This window comes from Cryptomeria japonica, chromosome 4 (genome assembly GCF_030272615.1).
Source record: "Cryptomeria japonica chromosome 4, Sugi_1.0, whole genome shotgun sequence".
Lineage (NCBI taxonomy): Eukaryota > Viridiplantae > Streptophyta > Pinopsida > Cupressales > Cupressaceae > Cryptomeria > Cryptomeria japonica.
This window is the reverse complement of record NC_081408.1, coordinates 574,851,600-574,879,271: the sequence shown is the minus strand read 5'-3', so window position 1 is coordinate 574,879,271 and position 27,672 is coordinate 574,851,600. Positions and strand designations below refer to the sequence as shown.

At 38.5% G+C, this 27,672-nt stretch overlaps 1 protein-coding gene across 1 annotated transcript in view; it reads right to left on the bottom strand.

Annotated features, from left to right (window-relative positions):
- LOC131071066 (uncharacterized) overlaps positions 1-24,554 on the bottom strand; it is a 76,456-nt gene extending 51,902 nt beyond the window's left edge. Inside the window, exons 1-3 of the mRNA XM_058006760.2 lie at positions 24,244-24,554; positions 24,087-24,155; positions 23,934-24,015 (exon numbers count right to left, since the gene is read on the bottom strand). Of these exons, the coding sequence (XP_057862743.1) occupies positions 23,962-24,015; positions 24,087-24,155; positions 24,244-24,420 (300 nt within the window). The 5' untranslated portion in view covers positions 24,421-24,554 and the 3' untranslated portion in view covers positions 23,934-23,961. The remainder of the gene's footprint in view (positions 1-23,933; positions 24,016-24,086; positions 24,156-24,243) is intronic.
- Positions 24,555-27,672: the final 3,118 nt, after the last annotated feature.

Genomic DNA, 27,672 nt, shown 5'->3' with positions numbered 1-27,672 from the left:
GATGAATTGAATTCTGCTCAGGAATTCATTCTTGTCCTACAGGAGAGGTTGTCATCTGTTCAAGCTAGGAGGAAGGAACTTTTGCAAAATAAGGATGATGATGAGAAAGATGCACTTAAGAAACAGTGTCAGAAGCTGAGTCGAGAGAACGTGGTCATGAGAAATGAAATGCAAGCTATAACTATGAGAATGTCTAAGGAGACTGAAGACCGGAAGAAAAAGGAAGAAAATCTTGTTGTATCTCTGAAGAACAAATTTGAAGAATGTGGTAGGTTGGCTCATTAGAATGATATGCAGAGAACTGATTTAGTACAATCCCAAAGTAATGAACAAGAGCCTGAGAGACAAATGATAATTCTGAGAGATGATCTGACTATTGTAAGTGAGTATAACGAAAAATTCAAGATTAGTTCAGCACAACTAGATGAGTTATTGAAGAGACAAAGGCAGAATGGAGATTCCAGTGGACTTGGATTTGAACAAGAACAGTTCTGGTACTGCAAATGAAGATCAAAACCATAAGGCATCGGTAAGGCAGTTTAATGCTTATAAATTTAATGGTAGATGCTTTGTTTGTAATAAATTTGGTCACATGGCTAGGCAATGTAGAAATAGAGCAAATCAGAACCCTGATTCTGCTCCCAGTCAATGTTCTAAATGTAATAAGTATGAACATAAAACAGAAGATTGCAAAATGAATGTAAAATGTTATGCATGTAGAAAATTTGGACATATAACTAATCAATGCAGGTCAAGCAATTATACCGGTTTTAGCAAAGCAATTCAAAAGAACAATGTTACATGTTATGCATGTAATGAGGTTGGACATATTGCTAAATTTTGTAGAAGCAGAAATCCACCGGTTGGTAATGGAGGATCAAATGAGAAAGGAAAAGAGAAGGTTAATGAAATCCAGCAAGATCATACCCAGAGATGGGTCAGGAAGTCAGAAGATCAATCTGCAGATGGGAATGCTCCGATTACTCAACCGGCAGAGGAGGTTGCTCCTGCACCGGCCGGAAGCTCAACCGGTAACTGAGGCAGATGCCTTATGGGTAGGCAAAATTCATGATAATACTGCTTAAGCCCCGGGAAGAGATTTCGGAAGATGTGCCAGCCATTGGAGATGCTTATCCGACATGGAGATGTTTCACCGAGATCCAATATTTTTCACCGGAAGTCATTTATATCAATGACGGATTAGAGTTTCTCTTGAAGGATAAAAGGTCGAATTCACTTCATTTCTGATCACTTTGCATTCAGAGCAATTCAAACCGATTCAGAGGAAGTCTAAGGCGAATCAATGCGATCGATATCATCTTGAGCGATTTCACCAGCGATTGGAAGAGGTCTTAGGGTCTTTAACCGGCAGCGATTCACAAGTATTTATCTTCAATCATGGAAGAGGGATCATCATCTTGTTGTGACCTTTTCACACATCGCCCCATTGCTAATGAGGACCCCCTCTTTTCTTGCTTTCTGTGTTGTTAGGTTAGGGTTTTGGCTGGTTAGTGGGCCAATTTTGCATTTCCCGTGCCCGAGTCTCGGAGTTTTGATCATGCCTAGTGTCGTCTAGGGTTTTTGAAGTTATAGGATCAAATTGCAAACGTTGATATTTTAATGATCCTAAGTTTTGTCTAAGTGTTTGACCTTTTGAGCGTCAACGTGTTTTTAAACACACGCATCAGTGATTTTAAAGTGCCAAGGTATTCCAAGACCTTTTGGAGTTGTTTTCTCACTCCTAAAGTATTATTTAAGTTGATTTCGCATTTTATTCCAATAATTTCCTAGCGTTTTGCTCATACTTTGGAAAATTTACCTAAGTCCAGTCTAATTTTGAAGTTTCTAAGTGATTTTGAGTGGTTAAAATGATAAAATCCTAAGGAAAATCCATATTCCAAGGGTTAGAAGGTCAAATTCCATGCTAGAGGTGCTTTTCCCCTCACATTCCAGACTACCCAACCCATTCCCCCACTCAAAATCCATACTACACATGGGTTTCCCCTGAAATCCATACTGGCTATTATTTTCCACCACTGTTTATCCATATCTTGATCGATTTTCCCCTGGAAGTGCTAAAATTTGGCTAAGTGTCAGGATTTATCCAGACTGCCATCGATTTTCCACCAGGAGTGCGGACTATAGTGCAGACAGTGTTAAGGATGATTCCATGCTTGGGTCGATTTTCCACCAGGATGTTTTGTGACAAGTGACTGCGGATTTTTGTCCGGATTTTCATCCAGACAGAGGTCGATTTTCCACTAAGAGCATTTTAATGAATTTTGAGTCCGGATTTTCATCCAGACTGAGGTCGATTTTCCACCAGGGAGTGAGTTTGGAGTGTGGATTTTCAATCTAGACTGCCATCGATTTTCCCCTGGGGAGTTTTGTGTGCATTTTTTATGAAGTTATGCATGGATTTTTATCCAAGCTAGGATCGATTTTCCCTTATGGGGAATTTTTGACAATTTTAATGATTTTTTAAAGGGATTTTTCAATCCCAACCCAAGTCGATTTTCCCCTGGAGGCTTAATTTGGACTTAAATTGCAATATTTTAATAAATGAGCCGCATTTTTAATTGCTTTTAAATAATTATTAATAATTATTTAAAATTTTAAAAGCAAAATTAAATAACTTGCAATAAACATTTAATATTTTAACCTTTTAGAAGCAAGTTAGGTTTTTACCAAGCAAGTATTTAAACAAGTGTTTTATCCCACATTGCTTGTGTGGTGAAAGTGAAAGGTAAAAGCAAGTATAAGAGAGGAGCCTTAGCATTATTTTATTATTAAATCTGCTAGGTGTCTCCATGAAAGGCGATTTTTCTCTAAGTTGGGCGAATTTTAGCAAGTGATTGAAGTGAAGTGTTGGGTTGAGGATTCTTTCCTCCTCCATTTTTTCCAGCTTGCTAATCCATTCCCCTTGCTGCCATTAAAGACCATTTCCAGAATTTTGATTTTCCAAGTTTGGCAATTGTTTGCAAATTTGGTGATATTTGGTGAAAGGTGGCGATTTTGTGTTTGGAGGCTTGGGCGATATTTTCCTCCATTTTTTGCTTCTTGTTCCAGACCTCCATTGTTGCAGATCCGGGCTGCCATTGATGATATTTTCAAAATTTTAGTTTGGCGCCATAGCTGGGAAAATTTCGATTTTAGTTTGAGAGTGGTTTGGTGCCACATTTTGATGATTTCCATGCATTCTTGGTGGCTGCCATCATTTCCAACTCACTGATTCGCTTCAGATTTGAGGTTTGCTTCAGATTTGACCTCCATTAATGGTTGCCCATTAATTTTCAGACTTAAGTTTTTATTGCCCAGCCAATTCCAACTTAGGCAATTTACATTTCGAGGTGTTTTGTGGAGTTTTCTGTGCATTTTCAGACCATCTTATCGTTGTTGCAGGTCTAAAAACTCCATTGTTAGGCAGTTGTCCTCAGAAATTTTCATTTCCAGTCACCTAACCATTTTGGCGATTTTGCTTGGAGCTGATTCCTTAGCCATTTTTCATCATTTTCAGGGATTTTTAACTACTTTGCAAGGTGCTGGTAAGTCTGAAGTAATCAATTTTCAGACTTGTCCTCATAAATTTAATTTTTACTAGCCACACTTGCATTCCTAAATATGATTGTTTTCATCATTAAAACTAATTTAAATCAAGTTTATACACATTTTTTAAGATTGCAACATGTTTTAAAAGTCTGATTTTTAGGGTGTCTTCAGAGTTGTTGACCTCCATTGTTGACTGCGGAAGGTGTCTCCAGACATACATTGTGTGAAAACACAACCTTTCACACCTTTCCTTAGTCATCATTAATCTGGTATACTCCTTTGCATTTTAGCTTGCATATTTTCTAAGCATAAGGAGGTATCAATGAATTTTATGAAAGGTTTCCATGCCTTAGTATTGTCACGTTTTGAACTTAATTGCTAAAATTTACCAAGTGTATGGATTATTTTCCTGACTCCATGCTCTAATTAACTAAATCTTTAGAAAGTCGGGAATTTTATTAAGAGCATTATTTATTTTCCTAAGTCTAACTTCGAGCTCCGTACAGGTGCGATGTCAAAGTCTGGATATAAGGAAAGGAAAGAACTATTGAAGATGCTGGAGAGTGGATTTTATCCAGAGCTTAAGATTTCATCCAGATGGAAGGAGATCACTGATACAAACATGCATTTCCTAGACCTCGACCAGATGCAGCGTCAAATATTCGGAGTAGGAGATCAAGTTCCTTCCCGAGCCTATGCAAACATTATGAAGAGTGGCATTTTCCATGCCGTTGGATTTCCACAGTCCATACAGTGCAGTGAGCTTATCCTAGAGTGTGCACGATGTTACGATCCGCTCACAAGAATGATCAAGACTCATAAGGGCGTTGTCATTGCCTACCTTTCAGAGGATGCTATTGTAGAAGGGTTCGGAATTCCACGCGGAACAAACATGAAGGATGTGACCAAGGAGGAATATGCAGAAAGACACACAAAGAAGGTGGGTGTATGCAAGAATTTGATTAACAAAGAGTGGATGATTGAGCCTAGGTCTCATCATTCTAAGACACTCATGTGCATATCGATTGTAAGGAGGAGTATAGTGATTTGATATTCCTACTCAGCAGAGTGATGGGGATGCTGCAGGGAGCAATATTTGATGGATGGATGTTCTACTTCATCCAGGATTGTCTTAGAGGAACACTAGTAAATTGGTCCAAGATTATAAGTGACAACTTGAATTTTCAGCTGAGGAATGTAAAGCAGTCCAAGTCATTCGCCATGACTTCTTACCCAGTATACCTTCTTGCACGGTTTGTTTCATACCGAGGATTAATATGTAAAGGTGAAATTGGGAATGGGCAAGGACAATTCGGGAGTCATGAATGCTACCCCCAGCTGAGCATGTATAGATTTGAAAACTATAAGAGAGTGAATGATGCATTCACTATGTACATCACACGGATGTTGCAAGGCGGAATCCACAGAAGATTGTCCAAGGAGGCAACGGAGTTAATAAGGAAATATGGATCGTGGTATATACAGTTTCCCACTTTCACATACCTAAGGATTCATGGGTTTCAATCTGAACCCTACAGACTTCCTAGGTATCCGACTAACAGAATGATCTTGTTGGAAGTGGTGAGACAGCTTCTAGAGTTCGATGTTATTCAAAGAGAGAAGCACAGGACAGGCATGACATTCCCTATTTCAGTTGGGAAGACATCAAAGGTTTGCTAGTTCGCCATAGCCACCAGCACTGCAAGTGAGGAGCTTGCATTCTACCGATTTGCTACATACAAGAAAAGAGAAAGATTCAATCCAGACAAGAAGGTCGAAAGGATCAGGGGAGAGAAGTTCATTCACAAAATTGACATAGAAGATTATTGGGCCAACTTGATGGACGAGCAAGCAGTAAAGAGAAGAATGTGGTCCAGAATGTCAGTGGATTTCATGAGGAAGTGTGGACTTTTCCTCATTCCTGATAAGGTATTAGATGATAGAGATCATACACATCCACAGTATGAGAGTGAAATGAAGAAGACAATCCTATTGCCTAATTGGTCAGAGTCAGAAGAAATTGACCTGAATATATTGATGAGAGAGGTCTTGAGTTTCTCCCGCATATGGTTAGATATACAGATGAATAAGTTAGTTGACATGGGTGTTCCCTTCACTTATGAAAGGATGAAGCCGGAAGAGTCTACTTCCGAGGATGATCAGAGGACTATCTATGATGTCAGGATTCATGCAGACAAAGAGAGTCAAGGTCCCAAGAGAAGGAAGAACACATCAGGAGAAGTCAAGGCCAAAGGGAAGGAGATTGAGGAGGTGAAGAAGAAACAGAAGACTATCATTCCTCCACTTATCATTCCTTCAACCCCTCCCAGTGTCTCATCAATCGAAGTGAGTGAAACAACAAAACAGAACAAAGAGACTCAATAGTGTTCCAACACAGTGATACTACCAGGGAATACTCAGGAATTTCATGCCACAGCGACATCTGCACCTCCTAATGAGAATGATGATCAGTCGGGATCCCCTACTGTCCTTTTGGAAGTTAGTTTGGGAAATGAGGTATATGATTGAACCAAGAATAATGTTGATGATAATGATGATGTTATCTCGGCATTGAGAGGACTTGATCGAGAAATATGTCTCGATGATGGTATGGAGATGGCCGCTATTCCTGAATGGTTGATGAGAAGTATGGAGAAAAGTAAACAAATGATAGAGGTACAGCCTATTGACGACATTGATGACTACCTAGCTAGGAGTGCTAAGAAGAAAGAGCCCAAGAGAGCGGAGATTTTGTCGCATATAGCTAGAGATGAAACAGGAATGCGGATTGCGCAAATTGTTGTTCCTATTGCAGGCGTGACAGCGGACATTGCTACTCCTATGGATTTTCAGATCACTTCAGTTGCCCTTGGTCGTACATCCAGAAAGCAAGAATTTCAGGAGGTTGGTGAAAACCTCAAGGCAATCGATGCAAGGTTAGACAGAGAGATTGCGGAGAAAGAAAAGTACAGAGAAGAGAATATCAGACTTAAAGAGTATATTGCAGAGACAAGGCGTGAAGATCCCACCCTTATTTCCCCTATTGCAGTTGACCATGGAATGCATTCACACTGTGAGGCAGCGAGAGATACACTCTCAGAGGTGGAAAAGTGGATTGAGAATACAAAAAAGTAGGCAGATGATTTCTTTACTCAGTCTTTCCATGCATATGATAGGACAACAGGGCTTGTATTCAGAATCCAGTATTTGGAGGGAGTTTGGAAAGAATTTTGGCCTATTCAAGACAAGACTATTCCACGCCTCCAGGCTTTGAAGAAGATTCCTAATTCCACCTTGGTCAGTGAGAACATTGTGCACAGTGGAAACAGATATGATTTCCATGGCTGGTATTGTTCATTTGCCATAAAGAAATCAACTTATGAGAACGCCCAATCGAGTTGTATGGAGATGGAAGGATTAATTCAGACATTCACATGAAGATCCTTGCCTCGATTGAGGAATTATTGGGTGTTGATGTTAGTGATGCTAGTGGTTTACACTTAGACGAATTAAGAGACAAGATGAAATTTATGTATTTTTGCCAGTTGGACTCTTTGAAGAAGAGTCAGATAGAGGACTTGGTCTCTTTGTTGATTCATGTTCATAGTTTGCAGAAGCTCATGCCAAAATGGGAGAACACTTTGAATGCTTGCTCGGACTCACTGGACGTGATTGATTTACAACAGGATACCTTGCCTAGCATTTCCATGGAGGAGTTAGATTCAATATTGGCTAGATTCTTGGAGTATGCTAGGAGAGAGAGAGAGATGCAGGAAAGAATCTTCTGAAAGATTCCCTATTTGATGACTAGGTATCTTTTCATTGGGCCATATGTTGGTGGCACCATTTTTTATGTAAACCCTAATTACGGCAATTCTAGGGTTTTGTTGGCATAATCTCGACTGTTGATCTTGGATCAATCTGGGCCATCCATTTTGTAAGAGACTCTATATATGCCTCCTTGTCTCTCATTTGTAAGAGAGAGTTTTTGTAGAATTGTTGGTATATTTTACAGCTATTTGAATCCTAATCATTGTTCAATTGTTGGTGATTTTGCTCTTCAAGTGTTGTACTTGCATTCATGGTTCTCAATTCCTCCAAGTTAGATTAGAATTTTGATTAAAATTTATTTTCATGTATGTTAGATTGAGTGGAAGATTTGTTGAATTCATTTGTGTGGAATCCTTAATCCATACCAATAGCCTCTTGCCATTGGTAACTGTGCCTTGTGTGGTCAACTGGAATTTTAAGTAAGCTTAACTTCAACTATTACGCGTCCCTTGACAAGCATCAACTTGGATGGTGTCAACGTTTGATGGTGATAGCCTGAAAATCTTTAAGTATACCTTAGACAATTGCACTAAGCTTGTGTCAATACCTGATTGTGAGACCTTGCCTGGTTTGATTCCATTAAATCCATTCATCATTTCCTACATTCCTAGGCTTAGAATAGATTTCCTGAACCCTATTCCTTTTGCCCATTTTTTAGTAAGGTGTAAATCCAAAGCCATATTGATAAATCTTAAGTTGTCAACACACCTATTCCGCATCATTCATGATAATCCAAACATTTGCGTAAGTCCCCAAGTGAACACAGCAATTCACATCGACCATTGAGTTACCCACTCGTCAAGACCTGACATGTAGAAACCTTGGGAATCATTTTAGTTGATCTCATTCTTAGCATCTAAGGTGATTTTGTTCAAGAGAGGGTAAATTATCTTGGTAATTTATTCTGTAATGGTATGTGCCTAAAACACACATCAACACATCTGTACATATCTTTGTTGCAAATCCGACTATTGTTGAGGTCAAGGACCGTCCCAAGCCGATTTTCAAGCGATATCCGCATGTTGCTACCCTAGACGATTCGATTGGCACTTTTTCCCATGTTCTGGAAGGAGTCGTGTATGTTGAAGATGTAAGAGCCTACATTCACTGTCATATTGAGGATTTGGGAACGACTGATATCAAGAGCATGTACATGAATGAGTTAATGGGAGACTCTGGAAGATTAAGCCCGAATACCAGCATATTGTGGATTTAGGGTTTACCGACATTCTGGATATTCCTGAATTTGAAGATGAAATCGTTAGGTATGTTTTGAGCAGGGTGCTTGGAGAGTTTATCTGGTTGGATAGACCATATAAGATTACGAAGGAGGCCATCAAGGCAATCACCGGTTTACTGCAGGTTAGACAACGTCCAGAGAAGAAAGTTTCAAATGATCAGGTTAACGAGATTACCGGCGCAACATCAGACAGGTGGTCAATGAGGATCAGTACTATCACCAACACAGATATCAAATTCGGTAGCATGGTCATTGGTTACAAAGTAATTCAATCAAACCGACTGAATTTTGTTTCTAGCTCCTGCATTTACGCAGCTCATAAAATGATGAGGGAGAATGATAAGTTAGATCTATGTGGTTGGATGTTGGATGAACTGTTGATTAACCTAGGAAAGATTAAAGGAGAAAAGAAAGGGACATTCCAGTATGGTAACCTAATTGTCTGTTTAATGCTATTTTTCATCAATGAGACTCCCGGTTTTGGGAAGAGAAAATGGGCATTCGATATCCTGGTAGGGAGGCAATTACAACAGTCTATTGCTACATTGGGTAGTGTTGTGATGTATTCACACATCGCCCCATTGCAAATGGGGACCCCTACTTTTTGCTTTCTAGGGTTTTCTTTTTTAGGTCTTTTAGGGTTTTGTCTATTAGCCTTTGCATTCTGAGTGTTGCCAGAGGGATCACTAAGATAGCAGGCTTTGTTTTAGCTAAAGGTGAGTCAATGGATGCTCCGGGTTAGGGTTTCTTTGAAAGTCTTCCTTAGGGCCTGGTTTTGCTCTTGTTGCTAATTGTGTCTTGCTTGGTGAGTGAATATCCTCTTTGAAGGTCTGAGTTAGGTCAAGTTGGTGAGTGATGAAGTCTAGAATGTCATCCTAATCTTCAAATGCCCTGAAATTTGGTTAAGTCTAGAATGTCTCCCTGATCCTGAAATTTGACTAAGTCTGGAAAATTGAAGAATCCTCAAAAAACTAGATTTCGCATTATAACTTCTGGAGGTCCGAAACCACTCTCAAACATCCTGACAGTATATATGGAATATTACTTAAAGTATAAGAAATGTTTCTTATACTTGAATGTTATATTCCATATATGAATCCTGACGGAGAGATCAAAATGTCAAATTTCTCTCCTGACCCTCCCAAAGGGTCCAAAGCGAATTTCAATTTCGCTCCTGACTCTTCCAAAGGGTCCAGAGCGAAATTCTCCATAAGACATTCTACTTTGACCCAAACTTAGAACTAACTCATTCCCAGGCATTATTGAAGGCGAAACACTTGTTTGGATGAAGAAATGTGAGAAATGAAGTCAAGATTTGAGCCTAAATATGAATTTCGCTCCTGACCCTTCCAAAGGGGAAGGGTCAGGAGCGAAATTCTTGAATGACCTTATTTTCTCACTTAGACCTTGAAATAAAAGCCACTTTGAGAGCAATTTTACTTGATGATGGTAGGAGGCAGCCTAAGAAGTCATATTCAAGCCAAGAAAGGGAGGAAAAAGGTGAGAAATGAGCCCAAGTAGGAATTTCGCTCCTAACCCTCCCAAAGGGTCCAGAGCGAAATTCACATAACCTTCACTATCTTCCTTGATATGGCCAAGTTTTGGACTTCTAAGGCATGGTTGGAGTGACCTTGAGGTATTCTAGCCTTTGAAAGAAGGTGAATTGAGGCAATGGAGTGTGAAATCAACCTAATTTATGAATTTCGCTCCTGACCCTTCCAAAGGGTCCAGAGCAAAATTCTTAGAAGACACGCTTTCCTTCCTGGATTAGACCAAGGTCTTAGTTTCCAAGGCATGTTGTGAAGGTTTTGATATGTTCTTGCCTAAGGAAGTGATTGGAAGTATTGAAAAGTGAAGGTTTTTCCAAGAATGGAAATTTCGCTCCTGACCCTTCCAAAGGGTCCAGAACGAAATTCTCCATAAACCTCATTTTCTTCCTTGTTTAGACCATCATTCTAGTTCCTTGGAAAATTTTGGAAGTGGATTAGCATGTCTTTGCCTTTTGAAGTGATGGGATGTAAAAATGTGAAAGATTTTGTCCTAAAACTAGAATTTTGCTCTTGACCCTTCCAAAGGGTCCAGAGCGAAATTCTTGGAAACTCATATTTTCTTCTTGGAGATGGTCAAATTCTTGAGTTTTGTGGCATGGTTGGAAAGACTTTGATGTGTTCTTGCCTAGAACAAGAATTTCACTCCTGACCCTTCCAAAGGGTCCAGAGCGAAATTCTTGATAGACCTCTTTTGCTTCCATGTTTAGGCCCCAAACCTTGTTCCTTGGGTGAAGAGTGGTGTATTTTTACCTTGCAAAGAAGATTGGAGTTGAAAAGATGAAGAGTCAAGCCTAGAGTTGAAATTTCGCTCTTGACCCTTCCAAAGGGTCTAGAGCGAAATTCCCCAAAACCTCCCCTTTTTCTCAATTTTGTGCCAAGCCAAGTGTGGGTTAGGGTGAATTAGGATTGGAGATGTCCTTAAGCATGGCTTTGAGTTGCTAGTGATCACCAAATGTGAAGGATTTTGGCCTAGAAGGAGAATTTCGCTCCTGACCCTTCCAAAGGGTCCAGAGCGAAATTCTTAAGAGCACCTATTTCCCTTTCAAAACAAGTCAAGTTCTTGGTTTTTATGGCCTGGATAGGAATAGATTGATATGTCCTTGCCCTTTTGAGGTGAATTGAAGTGGAAAAATGATGAAATAAGCTCAAGAAGGTGAATTTCGCTCCTGACCCTTCCAAAGGGTCTAGAGCGAAATTCCTAAAATCCACCTTTTCCTTTCATTTTTGTGTCAAGCTAAGTGTGGATCAAGGTAGATTGAGCTTGGAAGGACCCCTAGGCATGCCTTGGAATGGATTGTGGCCACCAATGGCCAAGATTTTGAGCTAGGGCAAGGATTTCGCTCCTGACCCTTCCAAAGGGTCCAGGGCGAAATCCTAAATAGGTCCTGTCCCCGGCCATTGTTTTTAGTGAAATTCTCCTTTTTAGCCATTTTGAGGTAAAGCAAGTGTTGTTATGTTGAGAGATAGATCCGAAGGTGAGAATCAAGTAAGATCAAAGTGAGAGGAATGGAGTTGAATGAGGGAAAACAAGCAAGAAATGAATTTCGCTCTTGACCCTTCCAAAGGGTCCAGGGCAAAATTCTTCAAACCACCTATTTTTCCCTTGATTAAAGCCAGAACTTTGATCCCTATGGCATGATTGGAAGAAAAGTGATGTATTCTCGCCTTGCAAGATAGATTGGAGTGAAGGAAATGAAATATCAAGTGAAAAACTTGAATTTCGCTCCTGACCCTTCCAAAGGGTCCAGAGCGAAATTCTCAAAATGTCATTTTTCCTTCAAGTTTGTGCTAGGCCAGGGCAGTGATCAAGGTGAATTGGACTTAAAGATGGCCATAGGCATGTGTTTGAATAGGTTACGAGTCCAAGAGGTAAGGATTTTGATCTAAAGAATGAATTTCGCTCCTGACCCTTCCAAAGGGTCCAGAGCGAAATTCTCAATTTTACCTAACTTACTCATGATGAAGGTCAAGACATGGATTCCTAGGCTTTGGACAAGAGAAAGATAGCGTATGCTTGTCTTGGAGGCATTTTGAACCAATAAAATGATGGAATTTGAGCTTAAACAAGAATTTCGTTTCTGACCCTTCCAAAGGGTCCAAGGCGAAATCCTAAATAGCACCTGTCCTTGGCCAGGGTCCAGGGCGAAATTTTATGGGGCATGTCCCTGGGAAGGATTTCAAGAGAACTTCATTTTGATAACTCTTGTTGATAATTTAAGGTGGAAAATGCTATGTTAGAATGAATATATTATGTGTCCTTAATCATCTTATGGTTTGTTTTGCAGATGAAAGAAGACCAGGTCGGGACAAGGACGACCTCTTCTAGTCCATCATCATCAAGGACGTTCCACATGCAAAAAGGGAGGATTCAAGGTGCTTTGAAGCGTTGGAAGACTAGGGGTGTTCAAGGAGTTCAAGTTAGCCTCAAGACCTCATTCTACCACAAGATGACAAAGAAAGGCTTCACCAGCACTTCAAGGCAAGGTATGCTACCGGAGAAGGAAGACTTGACGATAAGATAGCCTCATCAAGCACTTGGAAGTAAAAGAGGTACACCATTCATCAAATTGAGACAGAGAAGAGGATCAACCAAGCCACAAGCATTAGACAAGGTGGCATCCCAGTCATAATTCTTCCAATCGGATTGGTCCACCTCAACATGACTAGATTCAATGTACCTAATTTACCGAAGGCGGCACAAACTTCGATGTACCTACCCCTGCTTCTTATTGGTCCTCACTCCTGAAATGTAATTTTCTAATTGGCTAAGGAAGTTTGTTGTAACAAACCCTAATTAGGGTTTCTATCTTGTAATCCTAGCCATTGGTTCTAAGTCAATCAGAGTCGTCTGTTTGTAAAGGGTTCTCTATAGAAAACCCTGGCTCCTCATTTGTAAAAGGTTAATAGTCAGAGATTGATTAATAGAGAATAGCAAATAGAATAGCAATTAGAGTAGATTAGGAAGAGAAGGCAAGAAATTGTTGCCTTGATTGTAAATGAACCCCCTTTTCATTGAAGATATGGTGAAATGTGTCGTTTCTTTGCAATATGCATGGTCTCCTGTTGAATCTTCATTGTAGATGATAAATGATTAGATTGAATGAAAGAAGTTATTGAATGCACTCGCATGGAATCCCCCTAGTCCAAACCACTAGCCTCTTGCTAACTGTAAGTGCGCCTTGCGTGGTCGACTGGCATAGAATGAGCTTAGTCTCAAGTCGTTACACGTCTATTGTTCATGCATTAACTTGAATGATAATCAGTATCTAATTGTATCTGATTTGAATATATTTGAAGCATCCCTTAGAAGATCGCACTGAGTTGGTGTGGAAATGTTCAGCCTGATGGTGAGACCCAGCCCAGTAGGACTCCACCTAGTCGTTCATCCATCTTCTCGCATTCTAGGTCTTAAGAGTAGACTTTTTGAGCCTTTCATCTTTTGATATTTCTTTATCTTCCAGCCAGTAGATAGGACTTGAGTTCCAGTAGATCAGATGCTCAGGCAGTCAAATGTAAGTCCCCTTGTGATTCCAACAAAATCACATCGTACCGCAAAGAGCTTATCCACACGTAGAGAACCTGCATATCAGAAGCTTGGAGTTACTCCGACTGATCCTTCGGTGAGATCTTCAGCAGTCGAGAAACTTTGTTCAAGAGAGGATGAGGTACCTTTAGGTATTTTATTCTGTGTTTGGTCATGTACAAAAGACACATCAATAGGTAGTCAGAGAGATAACAAAGTATGGGGTTACTTTAAAGCATTTCAAAAGGCTATGAATTCTAGGATGAGGGTTCCCAAGCACATTGTTGAGAAGTATTCAAGTGATATATGCTTCATGGTCAAGAAAGATGAAACTTTGATGGAAACTGATAGGCCCCGGAAGATTTGGATTGAGGAAATGGGTTATGAAGTTGATGCACAGATTCTTGATGCTTATGCACAAATGCTAATTGATGCACCGGTAGATGAAACTGTAAAAACCTTTGGCACTGCTAAGCAAAAGACACAAGAGGTTGAAACTGAGTTCAACCGGAAGAAGAGAGAGAAGCGGGAAGGTAAGGCCAGTAAGTTTGTTGAAAAGGTTTCACAGGACATCAAAGCATTGATTGATGTTGTTCCGGATAAAGGCAGGAAGAGGAAAGAACCAGAAATATTCATTGAGCCTATTGTAGCAGAGTCTGCATCTGATGATGACACACCCATGGCATTCAAAAGGGTATTGAGGAAGAAAACTGAAGAAACTAAGATAGAGGCTAAGAAGCAACCGATTAAGAAAGTTACTATCAAAGTACCGGCACAGAGAAAAGCACCTAAAGAAACACCTTTAGCCCCATCTGGTACTGGAAGGAGAAAGAAGAAGGATGGCATTGATATTGCAATTGAATCTGGTAATGTAACTATTATTCCACCAAAGACTTGTGCAGAGTTAGTTGATGAAATTACTAAAGATGGTATGTTAAAGAATGTACAGTTTTATTATGAACATTTAGGTAATGATGAACAAAGATAAGCAGAGGAAGCAGTTTTGTTATATTTGGATATTTATAAGAAAGCCCTATTAGAAATTGAAGACAAAATATCGGCACAGTTGTATGATATGTTAGATGCTAGAAGAATATCAACAATGCAAGAGTACAAGCATATAAAGATTCAAGAGTTGTTATCTGTTTGTGTTTCTATTGCTCTAGAGGAGATGGATAAGACACTTGAAGTTGCAGATAGGAAAATCTTTAACAGCAAGCATAGAATAATCAGTCTTATGTTAGGAAGGGTCGATCAGATAATCAAGGAGACCCACAAGGCATGGGTTAAGTTCTTTGAAGAGAACCGTGGTTTTTATACTTCACCGGAATCTAAGACAAATACTGCAGACATCCCGGTTGAAGGAAAAGGAAAAGGTATTATAGATACTTCACCCTCAATTTTGAAAAACATTAAGATAGTGGATATTGACTCCCGGTAGATACAAATGTACAGACAAATGTTGAGATACCGGCAAATACAGAGAGTGTAAAGGTTGATAATGAACAAGTTACTAATGTTGAGGACAACAGTCCTCCAGATACAGATGTATAGGATGAGGTTACAGTTCTGTTGTGACGTTTTCACACATCGCCCCATTGCAAATGGGGACCCATGTTTTTTTTTTGCTTTTTAGGGTTTGTTCTTTGGGTTTTTTTAGGGTTTTGTTAGCTAGCCTTTGCATTTTGAACGTCGCCGAGGGGATCACATGGATAGCAAGTCCGGCTTGAGTGAGGTCCTGATCCTGAATTTTGGCTAAGTCTGGAATGTCCTGATCCTGAAATTTGACTAAGTCTGGAAACTGAAAAACCTCAAAAAACTAGATTTTGCAATATAACTCCTGGAGGTCTGAAACCACTCTCAAACATCCTGAAAGTATATATGGAATATAACTTAAAGTATAAGAAAGAAGAAACATAGAAGGAAATGTCACTTATACTTGTATAAGGACATGAAATTTGAAAGTTGATCACGTCCCAGGTATCCAAGGGAATCGAAAAGGCTTCATTCTACACGATGAAGACATTTGCAAGTTGAACAAGGTAAAGACAAGCTCAAAATGTTGAACTTCGCTCCTGTCCCTCAGGAAGGGACCAGAGCGATGTTGAAGGTATTGACCGATTCATGCAAAAATCACGTTAAGACAAGGCTTCACAAGGTCATACAAGGTTCAAGGCGTCTTTTGAAAGTGATATATCAAAGTTTGGAACGTCCAAATGTTATCAATCAAGCTAACGAGTCTATATCGCTCCTGTCCTTTGGACAAGGACCAAAGCGATTTCATTAAAAACACTCATGCTCCTTCAAAATCAAGACAATGCAAGGATTGGCGAAGTTAAGGACGTCCTTTGGAAGGCAATGAACGAAGAACGAAGATCAAAAGTTTGCAAATTTGAGCCAGGACACTAGGATCGCTCCTGTCCCTCAGGAAGGGACCAGGGCGATATTTGCCAAAGCACTCATTTTCCTTCGGAGATCATGACAAAACAGACTTGCAAAGGGTTCAAAGCGTTGTTTGAAAGGTAATAAAGGAGAAGTTGATATCAAGGACGGAGAATTTCAAGTAAAAATTGATGGATCACTCCTGTCCCTCTCCAAGGGACCAGGGCGATAATGGTCATAAAGGGCACTCGTTCACACAAGCAAGACACTCAAGTTCGAAAATCCTAGCGAAAATGGCAAATTCAACGTGGAAATAAATACTTTGGACGTCAAAATTGCACGAATCAAGACCAAGAAGGTAGATCGCTCCTGTCCCTCAGTCAGGGACCAGGGCGATGAGGTACATATTTTCATCTTCAAAATTTGGCACTCAAACAAAGATTTTTAAAATTTATTTAAATGCTAGGAAAATCGATATTTAATTTAAAAGCATTTAAATAGCGCATGGTATTCATTTATTAATTATTTTTGCCTTTGTAAAAATCGAAATTTATTAATTTAAATAATAAAGGCATTTAATAATTAATTATTAATTAATAAAAAATCAAATGGGGCGCTTGATTTAAAATTTGTTTCATTTTACAAGGGTCGGCCTTTTAAGTTTATTTTAAATTTGTCTTATTTACCAAACTCGGCCTAAGATCAATATGAAGGTAAGCGCCTATAAAGGGAAGGTGGTTTATTCATTTCAAATCATCATTTAACATCCTTCATTAGCATGCGATTTGGAGAATACAAAGGAGGTGCGAAATTGTCATTCAAGAGGAGGGCGTAGACATCATCAAAGGAGTGCGAGCTTAGTCTCAAGTTGGGCGAACTTGCCAAAGACCATGTCAAAGATATCCTCAAGGGTGATGAATTGATAAAGGGATTGTTCATTTAAAGGAGATCACATTGAAGACCATCTTATTTCAAATTTTGCCTAGGCAAATTCCTCATTTTGCATTTTAGAGTTAAGCTCTTAAGTGAGGTATGGCAAGATCTCTTGTTTTAATTTCGAATTTTGATCATCATTGCCTTAATTTTGAATTTTGAAAATTTGTTTTCCCTTAGCTCAATCGTTTTTTAGGAAATAATAACTCAAGGATTTATTATGAAGTTTCCTAAAAATTTATTTAATCTATGCTATTCATTGCAAAATCATGTTTCTAATTTTGAAATGTTGTGTAGGCATCAAATGGAGATCTCATCAAGGAAAATCAAGCCGGATCAAGGACGGTCTTCGCCAGGACGATCAAGTAAGGACATGGGCAACTTCTTTCAATCCAGCGTTCCAAGGCGAGGTACATCATCCTGCAAATCAAGGACAAAAGGAGTTAGGACAAGAGTTAATTAAAGATAGCCTCTCAACGACATCAAATTGAATATCTAGCAAGCTACAAGTGTCAGATGAGGTGGCATCCTAGTCATCACTCCTCCAGTCAGTGAGGTCCACCTCAGCATGTCCAGATTCAATGTACTTAACTCATGGAAGGTGGCGCAAACTCCGATGTACCTACCCCGGCTATCCATTGGTCGATTTTTCTAAAGAGGACATGTGTCCAAGCAATACAATTTTGTCATTGGTCAAGCATTAAATGTTATGTAATGGTTGTAACAAACCCTAATTAGGGTTTTCATTGTTGAATCTTGGCCATTGATCTCGAATTGATCTAAGCCATCAAATTGTATTGTGGGTACTATATAAGCCCAGGCATTTCATTTGTAAAGGCTAATTAGCAATAAGTTAGAGATAGCATGTAAATAGTTGGAAGAGTTAGAATATAGTTGATAGAATAGTAATTAGAGTAGAATAGGAGGACAAGGCAAGAAATTGTTGCCATTGATTGTAAACAAACTCCATTTTCATTGAAGTAATGGTGAAATATGTCGTTTTCTTGCAATTTGCATGGTTTCTTGTTGAGTCTTCAATCTTAGATGGTAGATGATTAGATGAATGGAGGAAATGTGATTGATTGATGGTGGAATTCGTATATCCATACTACTAGCAGTTTGTTGATTGCAGACTTGCCTTGTGTAGTCAACTAGAATCGTTCAGCTTAAGCTCAATTTCAATTTGTTGCTTCTTCATTGATATGCATCAACTTGGATGGTATCTATGCCTGCGGTGATGATTTGAACATCATAAAGCTTCCCTTAGAAGATCGCACTAGCCTTGTGTAGATGTTCCATTGATGTCAAAACAAGATCTAGTTAGAGTTTCATCAAAAATCAAGTCATTGCTCCTACATTCTTAGTATTAGGATTAGATCCTCTCTTCGCCCTTATCCTTTTTTCATTTTTTTCAAATCTAAGTTAGTAAGAGCCTGTGTCCAGCAAAGCAGATCGGAAGTTCAATCACCAAATGTAAGTCCCCTTGTGATTCCAGCAAATCACATCATACCACGGCGAGCTTATCCACATGTAGAGACCCTACTAAAAGGAACCTTGGAGTCATCCTAACTGATCCTTTATGCGAATCTTCAGCAGTTAGAGACTTTTTCTCAAGAGAGGATAAGATGCCTATTGGTATTTTATTCTGTGTATGATGGTGTACAAAATACACGTCAACAAGTTCCTAGGGAGGAACCGGCAGTTATTGAGACTGCACCAAGTGGCGAAGCCACCGGTGCAAGTGAGGAAGCTATAAGGTTAAATCATCAGAGGAGAAGAAAGAGGAATCCAGCAGGGAACCAGTAGTGAGTCCATCATTGTTGTCAATTGACACCTCGCAGGTTGAAAAGAAAAGCATAACCAAGATGAGTTCTACTGAACTCATGATGATGGCTGCACAAAAAATGATGAAGGATCTATGGATAAAGGTGTTATCGATCAGAGTATCACTGTTTTGCATAGACTTGTCCTAGAGTGTAAATTTGGTAATGAAGCGAGCCCATCCGGCAAGCTTAAGATAATCACTGAACACATTTCAAAGGATGTTCAGTCCTTGCAGCAGATATCGAATCGGCAAGCACTAGAGAGGTTCACACAGGAAAAAAGAGCTACATTTGATCAAGTGATTGAGTTTGAAAGGAAGAAGATTAATGATAAATTGAAATTGACAGATAATGCATTGAGGCAGTGTACTAATATCTACAGAGTATGTTATAATACAAGTTTGCTCACAGCTAAGACAGATAAAAAGATTAAGGATATTCAGGAGGAGATTGTAGGTATAGCCAATTCTTTTGATGGATTGAATTCATTAACTACATCTATAGATGCTAAAATTTTGGTTTTGGAAGCCCAAGTTTTTGCTCTTGAGAAAGAAAAAAATAAAATCATAAGGAGAGCCAAAAGTCTTAGAGGATTGGTGAGTCTCTGATTGGATTCACTTAGTGTAAATAAGGAGTGTATAGATCTGGTTGGTAAGCCCACACCGGCAGAGCTTAATGGGAAAGAGTCATTTGCCCATATGCTAAATGGACTTGTATCTATTTCCGGCACTTTCAAATCAGGTTGGGACACCTATCTTGAGCTTTTGGAGAAGGCTTATCCGGATATTTTCAAATATATTCAGCTCCAGTAAGGTATTTTTGGGATATTCATTGTACAGTCTTTCATTCTTCGTCCCGGTTTTCGGTTTTTGGTACCTTTTTGGGTATTTTAGATGGCATTGATGTCAAAGGGGGAGTGATATTGATGTGAAAAAGAAAAACGCAGTTGTATACATTAGGGGGAGTATAGGTGGAAAACTATGGAAGTATGGAGTATTTTGTATTGATGGATATTCAGCTCAAGGGGGAGCAAGTTCAGGATGAAACCGGCAGTTGGAAACCATGATCATTTTTCACATGAGTGTTCTCATCAATGCCAAAGGGGGAGATTGTTGGCAATTGACACTCAATTGGTTGGTTTTCAATATGTTGCCATTGATGGCAACATGGTAATTTATTCCAGCTTCATATTTTGGGTTAGTTGTGTACTGGCAGGCACTTCACAGACACTTCACCGGCATCAACACCGGCACCGGCAGGTTGGAAGGAATTCTCTGGTTACCGGCAATGCAAGCCAACATGGTTTTTTATCAGGTTATCGGTATTGGAGGCCGACATCTTTTGGATCCAGCATCGGTAATTGTTTTTGATATTCATGTATTTATATTATCTAGCCGACACATATATTGATATTGTAATCATCTTTGTAAGCCAACATAAGGCATGATAAATTGTAAAGGGTATATAGTTCAGTTGGTTAGATCATTTTGAAATATGGATGGATAGGAGAATAGGATAATGTTATGTAATGCAAAACATATGAGAGAGATCATGTATGTGAGGGGTATTCTAGTAAAGGGTTTAGGGTTTCAGACCGGAACAGACAGAGCTTAACCGGAACTGTATTCAGGCATAGAAGATGCTATCTTTGCAGTTCAATCATTTCTCCGGATTGTAGTCTGGATTTGTATGTAGTCAGTGAGGCTCCTTTTGTGATTGAGCAGTATGCTCTAGGTTGTAAGCCTTCCTGCAAGTGCAGGGCCCTATATTTTGTAATATCTCTTCATATGGCCAGTGGATTGATATTGTAGGTCACAAATCCCACCGTGGTTTTTCCTCTTTGAAGTTTTCCACGTATAATTATGTGTGTTATGGTATTTATTTATGTGATTGGCTTATTGGTTGCTTTACTTCTTTCAATCTTATATGTACCGGTATACCGGTTGGTGTATGCATGTTTTAATAAGGTTAAAATTGAATATTCTGGTAGAACACTGATTCACCCCCCCCCCCCCCGCCCCCCTCTCTCAGTGTTCTTGGATTCTAACATCTTCTTGGATGCAATTTGCACGAAGACAATCAAACTTAGGCAATTTGGATCTCCCACTTATACTTTGAATAAATGGCTCCCAAGAATGAGGAAGGCCATTCAATGCCAACATGACAAGGTCTTTATCAACCACTAGATCTCCAATAGCACTTAGTTGATCCCTTGGTTCGGAGATCTTCATAAAGAATGACATGACTGATTCTCCTTTCGCCATCTTGACTCGATGAAGTTGTTGCCTCAATGCTAGAGCCCTACTTGTGTTGTTGATCTCATATAGGCCTTCCAAGGTCTGGAACATGTCTCTTGTAGTGTCATCTTGGAAATGAGAGGCACTAAGTGATCCCTCACGGAGTCAATCAATATCTTTTTCGCTTTTATAGCATTCTTCTTGAATTGGAGTTTCTCCTCTTGATCTTCTAGCTCGGATAAGTCTTTTTCCTCCACAAACTGAAGAAGATCATTTTCTTCAAGTGCGATAAGCACTCTAAACTTCCATGAAGTGAAGTTTGATGCACCTTCAAGCCTATCCTCGACTTTAAGACCGTTCACCATTTTCGAGGCTTTGATGATTCTTCTTGAAGGAGAGAGATGAAAGAGAACTTCGCAGTTATAGAGAAATCTGATCACGATCTACTTCACCATGGCTCTGATACCATGTTAAGTTTTAATGATCAGATTAGATAGACAGTAATTCAAACACAATTGCACAGTAAATACCCTGGGAAAACCTTCCTCTTGAAGGTGAAAAACCCAGCAACAAATGTCTTGAAATTTATTAGCAAGATGTCTTTACAAATGCTTCACACTTTGAAGCTTATATGACTAAGAGATTCACCCTAGATCTCAGTGAATGCAGTCCTAACTTCCAAAGAATGGAATACAAATTCAGTCTGCCTTATATGAGAAACACGACTTGCTGAAGGAGGAATAAATCTGCCGAAGACGAACCACGATATGCTGAAGATGATATCGAACAGCTGAAGGATATTGTTGATCAATGATCTGCTGTAGATGATTATCAACCTGCTGAAGATAAAACGCGGACTGCTGTGAAGGAATCGATCTGCTTGTAATGAACTTATTCGATGCCACATGAGAGAGGGAGACAAACTAGATTTATACCCGATCATGAGTACTTCCAACCAACACGTCTCTTCATTAGAGATTGGTTACATTTTAATCAACACGTCTTGTTAACCAAGGGTGGCAGGTTTATATTTAAACATGTTGTTTTATTTTCAAATACAAAGTCAGCAATATATAGAAATTGAACTTATTAAATGTGTAAGGCTGACAGGCCATTCACACATTTACATTTGCTATGTCGGCCTGAAGGAATCCGACCATAGCTATAACATTAACAGATGGTTCATCTAAGGACAACCCAGATAAATAAGGGGCCAGCAAAGTTGGATAAGATCATCAGGGAAACATTCTTCTGTATATATCATGAACCCTTACAATGCTACCAACAACAGAGAAGAAGGTGACACTCTTCTGTACAGACTTTTTATTGCTATACTAAAAGACTGAATAGCATCACCATTGACAGTGATTCATAAGTAATTATCAGAGCAATAAAAAAGAGGCAACAACTAACAAGCACTTGAAAAGAATCCTCGATTACAACATCAAAATATTCAATTCCTTCCAAGATAGCAGCATTAAGCATGTTTACAGGGTCAAATTCACCAAAAACCATGCAGCCAACAAAGAAGCTAATCTAGATGCAGCGATCTACAATAGTATCAGATTGAATCACCTTTGGTAATTCAATAGAAGTTGAAATTTGGACAGAAGTGAAAAGAGTAGTAGAATAATTATAGACAGAAGTCTGTAGCAGAATTATTAATGATCACTCTGAAGACAATAAACTTTCTCCAGACAAACAGTTAGGCACAGATGAACAGCAGATTGAGAAATGAGAATCCAAACTGAGTTAGTATTGACCTAAGTTCTCCAAACCTCTATTATCCCAAAGATTGTCCATTTTCAGAAAAGCTTGATTTAAGGCAATTGCTTTAGAAATACACAGGGAAAGGACTCAAATGAAGCTTGCACTGAAGTGAGAGTGGACATCTAATGATAATGTACATAAGATATATGGTCTCTAAAATATTGCTTCAACAGTTATCACAGCATAAAAAATTACTGATATTACAAGAATACTTCAGAATCCGGTTTAATATAAAATTTTAGAGATGAAACATTTTTTATATGTCACTAGAAGATCTTTCCATCTACATGTAATACAAGCCAATAATTGAGGAAAAACGTTAAATTACTTTATTCACACTTTCTGTGAAATTTTAGCAGATCTTTCACAGAATTTTTTGTATTTGCTGAATTTAATTTTTTAAAGCAGGGGATATCAATGCCCTATTGACGTGTAAAAGTTTACAAATGTGCTCATTTTAGGCGTCTCCAAAGATTAGAATTGGGGAATGGAACTTGAAGCTTAAGCGAACCTACAAACTAGTTGTCCTCAAGACACACAAGGAAGATAAAAAATTTGAAAATGTTGTGAAAAAATAAGCAATTAAAAATGCTAGGTCTTTAATCTCTAATATACAGAAGAAACAGAAGAAGGAAATGTAAAATTCTGGGGAGCTTTCGTCAGTCATAGTCTCCATAAAGTCATTCTCTATAATAAAGCCTTGAATTTTTTTACTGAAATCAAGAAAAATCAAGCAGTCATAATAGAAATAAGAGAAACCAAAAATGCAAAGAAATATAGATTTAAGGCAAAATAAAAAAGGTGATTTGAAAAATGAAGGTAAATATGAAGAAGCACAAAATCAAAGCTAAAACAGTTAACTTTATGCAAATTTCAGAAACAGCATGACGAATTTTTTTTCTCTGTCACAGAATAGATTTTCTTTACCGAACACCTAACCTCGAAACCCTAAAGCAAAATAGAACTCAAGCTTTAACCTCGCATGGGTTAATCATCCACAAATTTGAATTTCACTGAACTTTGTCTCATTACAATTTTTACAATACATAAAAAAATCTCTACTTGAAATGAAGCAGTACAATATCAAAGACTTACAATATTTTTTCTCCAATGCACAGCCAAACTAGCCCTCAGATGTATCAGACTGCTTTCCCTTACCATAGACTAGTCCAGTATCCTGTAAATTGCAGGAAATTATAAATTATTGACCTTTTCATATTATTTTCCCTAAGAATCTGTTTCTGTTACCTGAGGATCGGGAATAGGCCGTCGCTTCTCAACATAACGTTCTGAATTTGTAGCCAAAGCAGCCCTGGCCTGTAACAATATGGTCTCCAACTAAATTCAACTGTCGTGATAACGAAAAAAAAAAACGCAAGAAAGGGAAAGGATTCGAAGAGAAAACCTCCTGGTTTCTGCGAATCTCCCGCTCGGGCTTGATCCAAAGGAAGTAAGCAAGTGTGCCGGCGACTATCCAAGAGGCCAGATTGGTCCTGCCTCTTAAACCTCCCATGGAATTAGAAACAAATGACCTTACATTTCCAATGCTTCTCTGCCATCCCATGCTTGTGCTGGTGTTCATTAACGCGGCTTCTTCCTATCTGTCCAGTTGTCCAGGCTCTCTGTTTTTTTCAAATATCGTGAATTTGTCAGGGTTCAAGTGTCCAGAACTGCCTATGCCTCTGGTTCACATTGTTTTTACTTCTATTCTTATTAATTTTTGTTTTTAATACATTTACTTATTTTATAAGTAAATTTAATTTACTTTAGATTTATTTTTTCCTAAGTTCAATTTTATTTAAAGAATTTTCAAATATTTTTAAATTAATTTAATAAAGTTTATTTGATGTTTTGTGACAATTTTTGATATTTTTAGAATGTAATTTTTAACCATAAAAATATTCTTTTTTTTTGTTAAGAGTAAATACATGATTTTTTCTTGAAAAGATGGCATATTAAAGTTGAATAAGACATATATCAACTCACATTGAAAGCTTTTCAAGCTCTCACCATAGCCTCTTAAAGAATCAAGTTGACTTGATGTGTTACTCCCGTGTCGTGTTTAACTTTTACCTTAGTAAGTTTTTTTATAAATATATGTAATTAAAGTGATATTTGAAGAGTGTAAGGGAATAAATAATGCTTATTTCGAGGTAAATTAATTAAATAATATTGATAAAGAAATCATTTTTAAGATAGGAATTGAGATTAGTTGTGACATTAATATAAATGTATGAAATTTAAATAATAAATAGTATTTAGCTCTTGGTTTGATGTTAATTTGATTTTGTTGTTTTTTTTTCATTTACTTATTTTGTATCAAATTATAAAGGATTTTATGAATAGTAGATTGTCATGTAATATGTCTAGGATATAATGGCTATTTACACCTTCCTTCCCTTTCAATACGATTTGGGGTTTTTCTAAAAATTGTGTGGGGCTTTCTGCTACTATGTTTGAGTTTGACATAATGGGTGGGGACAGGGTTTGAATTGAGCCAAGCAAACACAATGACTAAAAAAATGATGCCACCGTCTAGCACATTTGCTACGAGGGTGGTGTGTCTCAGTTCATTGAGAGTATCAATGGCTATGATGAGGGCCTCTCGATTCAGTTTGCAACTTCGTGGGCGGACAGAATTGGCGGACTTTTCTTTAAAGTTAATGAAGAGGTCATTGCCCAGGTGATGGGATTGCCAACTATGGGCGAGAAATGGAAAAAAAAAAAGTTTTTGACAATGAGAACCTTAACTAGTTTTTTAGGGGAAACAAGAACCCTATTAAGCTGCATGGTGGCTTTGATAAAGAGAAAATATTGTTCCCATGGAACCAGGTATGTCTCATGATTATGAATTATTTTATCCTAAAAAGGAAGATTTAAAACTTTTTGCTTTTATCACTTGTCATTGCTCAACAACTTTAGGAATTGTAGTCTCATTTATTTCCCTTTTTTCTTTCTCAATTCGCTAGAATGTTCAGTGAATGAGATTGTTGAGAGTGCCAAGAGCCAAGGGAAGAATCATATCCCACTCCATCAAGGTTTGATTTTTCGCCTCTACCATTTTCACCTAGCTTTGTGCCCCCCTAGACAAATTATGGTGCAAGAAGTCCCTCACCCTATTATTCTATCCCCGACCAATCCTATTGATATCCCTAGCCCCACCCCAAAAAACTGCATCATTCCCAAGTGTTGTTAAAATTGTGTCTCGATCTAAGTCCCTGAAATCTCCCTCGCTGATTGGGAATGAACATAGGGACCATAAAAGTAAAGTCCTGCTCTCTTCTACCAACAACAAAAAAGGCAAAAAACCTACCCCCCAACCAAAAAGCCCAAATTGACTATTCATGAAGTTAGTGAGGAAGATGAGGAAGAGGGGAAGATTTGAGAAAAAATGAAAATACCCCTAGAAGGTCTTTTAGGTTGGTCATCCACTCTACCGAGAAAGGAAAGTCGAAGAACCTTGTGGATTACAAGATGGAGGATGAAGCAGAACTGGGTAGTGAAGATGAGAAGGAAAGGAAGAGTGCAGAAAATGGCAAAGGGGGGGGATAAAGAAGAGGAGAGGGAAACCTCTATGAATGACGATAGCTCCAATTGACCTCACCAAGGCTATGGTGCCTGACGAAATGGAGATGAACAAACCTAAAGCAGAAGGGCCCTATTTTGGATGTAAAATGAATGTCAATGAGTTGGAGAAGGTTAAAGCTAAGGTCTCTAATCTTGAGAGGAAACTAGGGAGTGTTTTCTGGTTTAGCCTGAGGGTTATGCATAGCTCGGCCACCTCCCTGTGTTTAATGCAGAAGAAGATCTTGGGAGCTATTGAAGAAGAGGAGGGAAATTACAAGGAACTATTCAAGTTCCTTACTGAGGATTGGTCCAACATTCTTCACTAGGCGGGCTGCAAGTTTAGGGATGGTAGCTAGGGGTATTTTTTCTTTAATTTTTGTTGTTGATTTGTTAATGTTGTTTTTGGTTGTAGAAGGCCCTCTATCAAGATTGTTACTTATTTTGGTACTATTGATGTTTATGGTTGTAGGTGGCCTAGTATTAAGACTTTTAGTAGGATTGATAGATCATTGGGCAAATATTCTAAAGATATTAGCTCTTTGTATTTTTTTTATTGACAATTGTCACCATTTCATTGGTGAGAATTGTGAACATGGATTGATAACTTCCAATCCTGGCCCTTGTTAAGATTATCCAATCTTGACCATCCATTGCCCTATTTTTCCTATAAATAGAGCTCGCATTCTCTCATTTTCATATCCAAGTCTTTAGTATCAAACTTATAGACATTTTACTAAGTATATCCAAGTTTCATGCATCTAATCTATAATCATTTTTAAATCAAGCATTTAGCCTCTCTTTGAATAGAAATCATCTTAACAAGCATTTTAAGAAGCATTTCCATTATCATAGCACTCTCATATTAGACTAGTATATCATGCTAGGATAGGTTTTACTAATCTTTTATCTTATCATCATATCCATGCTAGTTTAAATCATATCACATTTAATATCATGCATAACTAGGAATGCATTCATATTAAGTTGATCAAGCATCCCTCATTCTTGGAGTTGTCATTCCTGAAGTCACTTTTCTCAGTAATCTGAGAGCAAAGCACTGGCTTGAGGGATCCTGTGAGATAGAGAACAATGGAATGTCCCTTGGGGAGTTGAGCTATTCAATATAGCCCCATAACTTGCACCAAGAGTCTCATTGGTGTGTGGACCTTTTGAAACCGAATTTTTCGTTTCTTTGCACCACTTTTCGCTCACACATTTATGGCGGCCATTGTGGGGCATAACCCCATAAAACATATCATTTTCAATG